This window comes from Octopus bimaculoides, chromosome 21 (assembly GCF_001194135.2).
Source record: "Octopus bimaculoides isolate UCB-OBI-ISO-001 chromosome 21, ASM119413v2, whole genome shotgun sequence".
In the NCBI taxonomy this organism is placed as follows: Eukaryota; Metazoa; Mollusca; class Cephalopoda; order Octopoda; family Octopodidae; genus Octopus; species Octopus bimaculoides.
In genome coordinates, this window is record NC_069001.1 from 3,451,364 (window position 1) to 3,452,078 (window position 715).

General features: G+C 27.0%; 1 protein-coding gene across 4 annotated transcripts in view; it reads right to left on the minus strand.

The window, feature by feature from the left end:
* Positions 1-715, minus strand: part of LOC106874603 (protein SCAI) — a 225,269-nt gene that overhangs the window by 38,832 nt on the left and 185,722 nt on the right. For 3 of the 4 annotated variants that reach the window (XR_008266452.1, XM_014922502.2, XM_014922428.2), the window contains one exon: positions 445-459. The exons of the other annotated variant lie outside the window; for it this stretch is intronic. Coding sequence is in view for 2 of the 3 variants with exons in the window: in XM_014922502.2 (XP_014777988.1) it covers positions 445-459 (15 nt within the window). In the remaining variant the exon portion in view is untranslated. The remainder of the gene's footprint in view (positions 1-444; positions 460-715) is intronic. 4 annotated transcript variants of the gene reach the window in all.

Below are 715 nucleotides of genomic sequence, written 5' to 3' on the forward strand. Positions count from 1 at the left end.
ATATATATATATATATATATATATATATATATATATACATATACACACACACATATATATATATATATAATATGTAATGTTTTAAAAAATGATGATATGGTCTAATTTGTTGTATGATGTGATGAAGCAAAGTGTTATTTGATGTCATATCAGAGACGTATAAAGAGAGAAGATGCCATAAGACAAAGAAAAAGAAAGAAAGAATTGCAAAGATTGAAACGGTGCTAGCATATAGAGCTAGATCAATACTGATTCAGTGATTAACATTGATAGAGATACTCTTTCACTGGTTTCAGCCATTTGGCTGTAGCCATGCTGATGGCCCCAGCTAAGATATATATATATATATACATATACATATATATATATATATATATCAATATCAAAAACGGTACGACGATGAGGAACAATGGAAAGAGTTCAAAAACATGCATGATATCTTACCTGGCGGCGTGACGTCTGTTGATGCCAAAGCAGCAATAGCAAGGTTTAAAAAAATAATAGAAATAAAGAAAAAAAAAACAGTGACAACGAATGCTTACTTGAAAAAAAATAATGGTAGAGATATATATATATATAGGTGATATCATGACATGAAGGAGTGCAAGTGAGGTGTAAGGATATAGGATATATATAAATATATATATAAGTATATATATATATAAATATACATACACACGCATATATATATATATATATATATATATATATATAT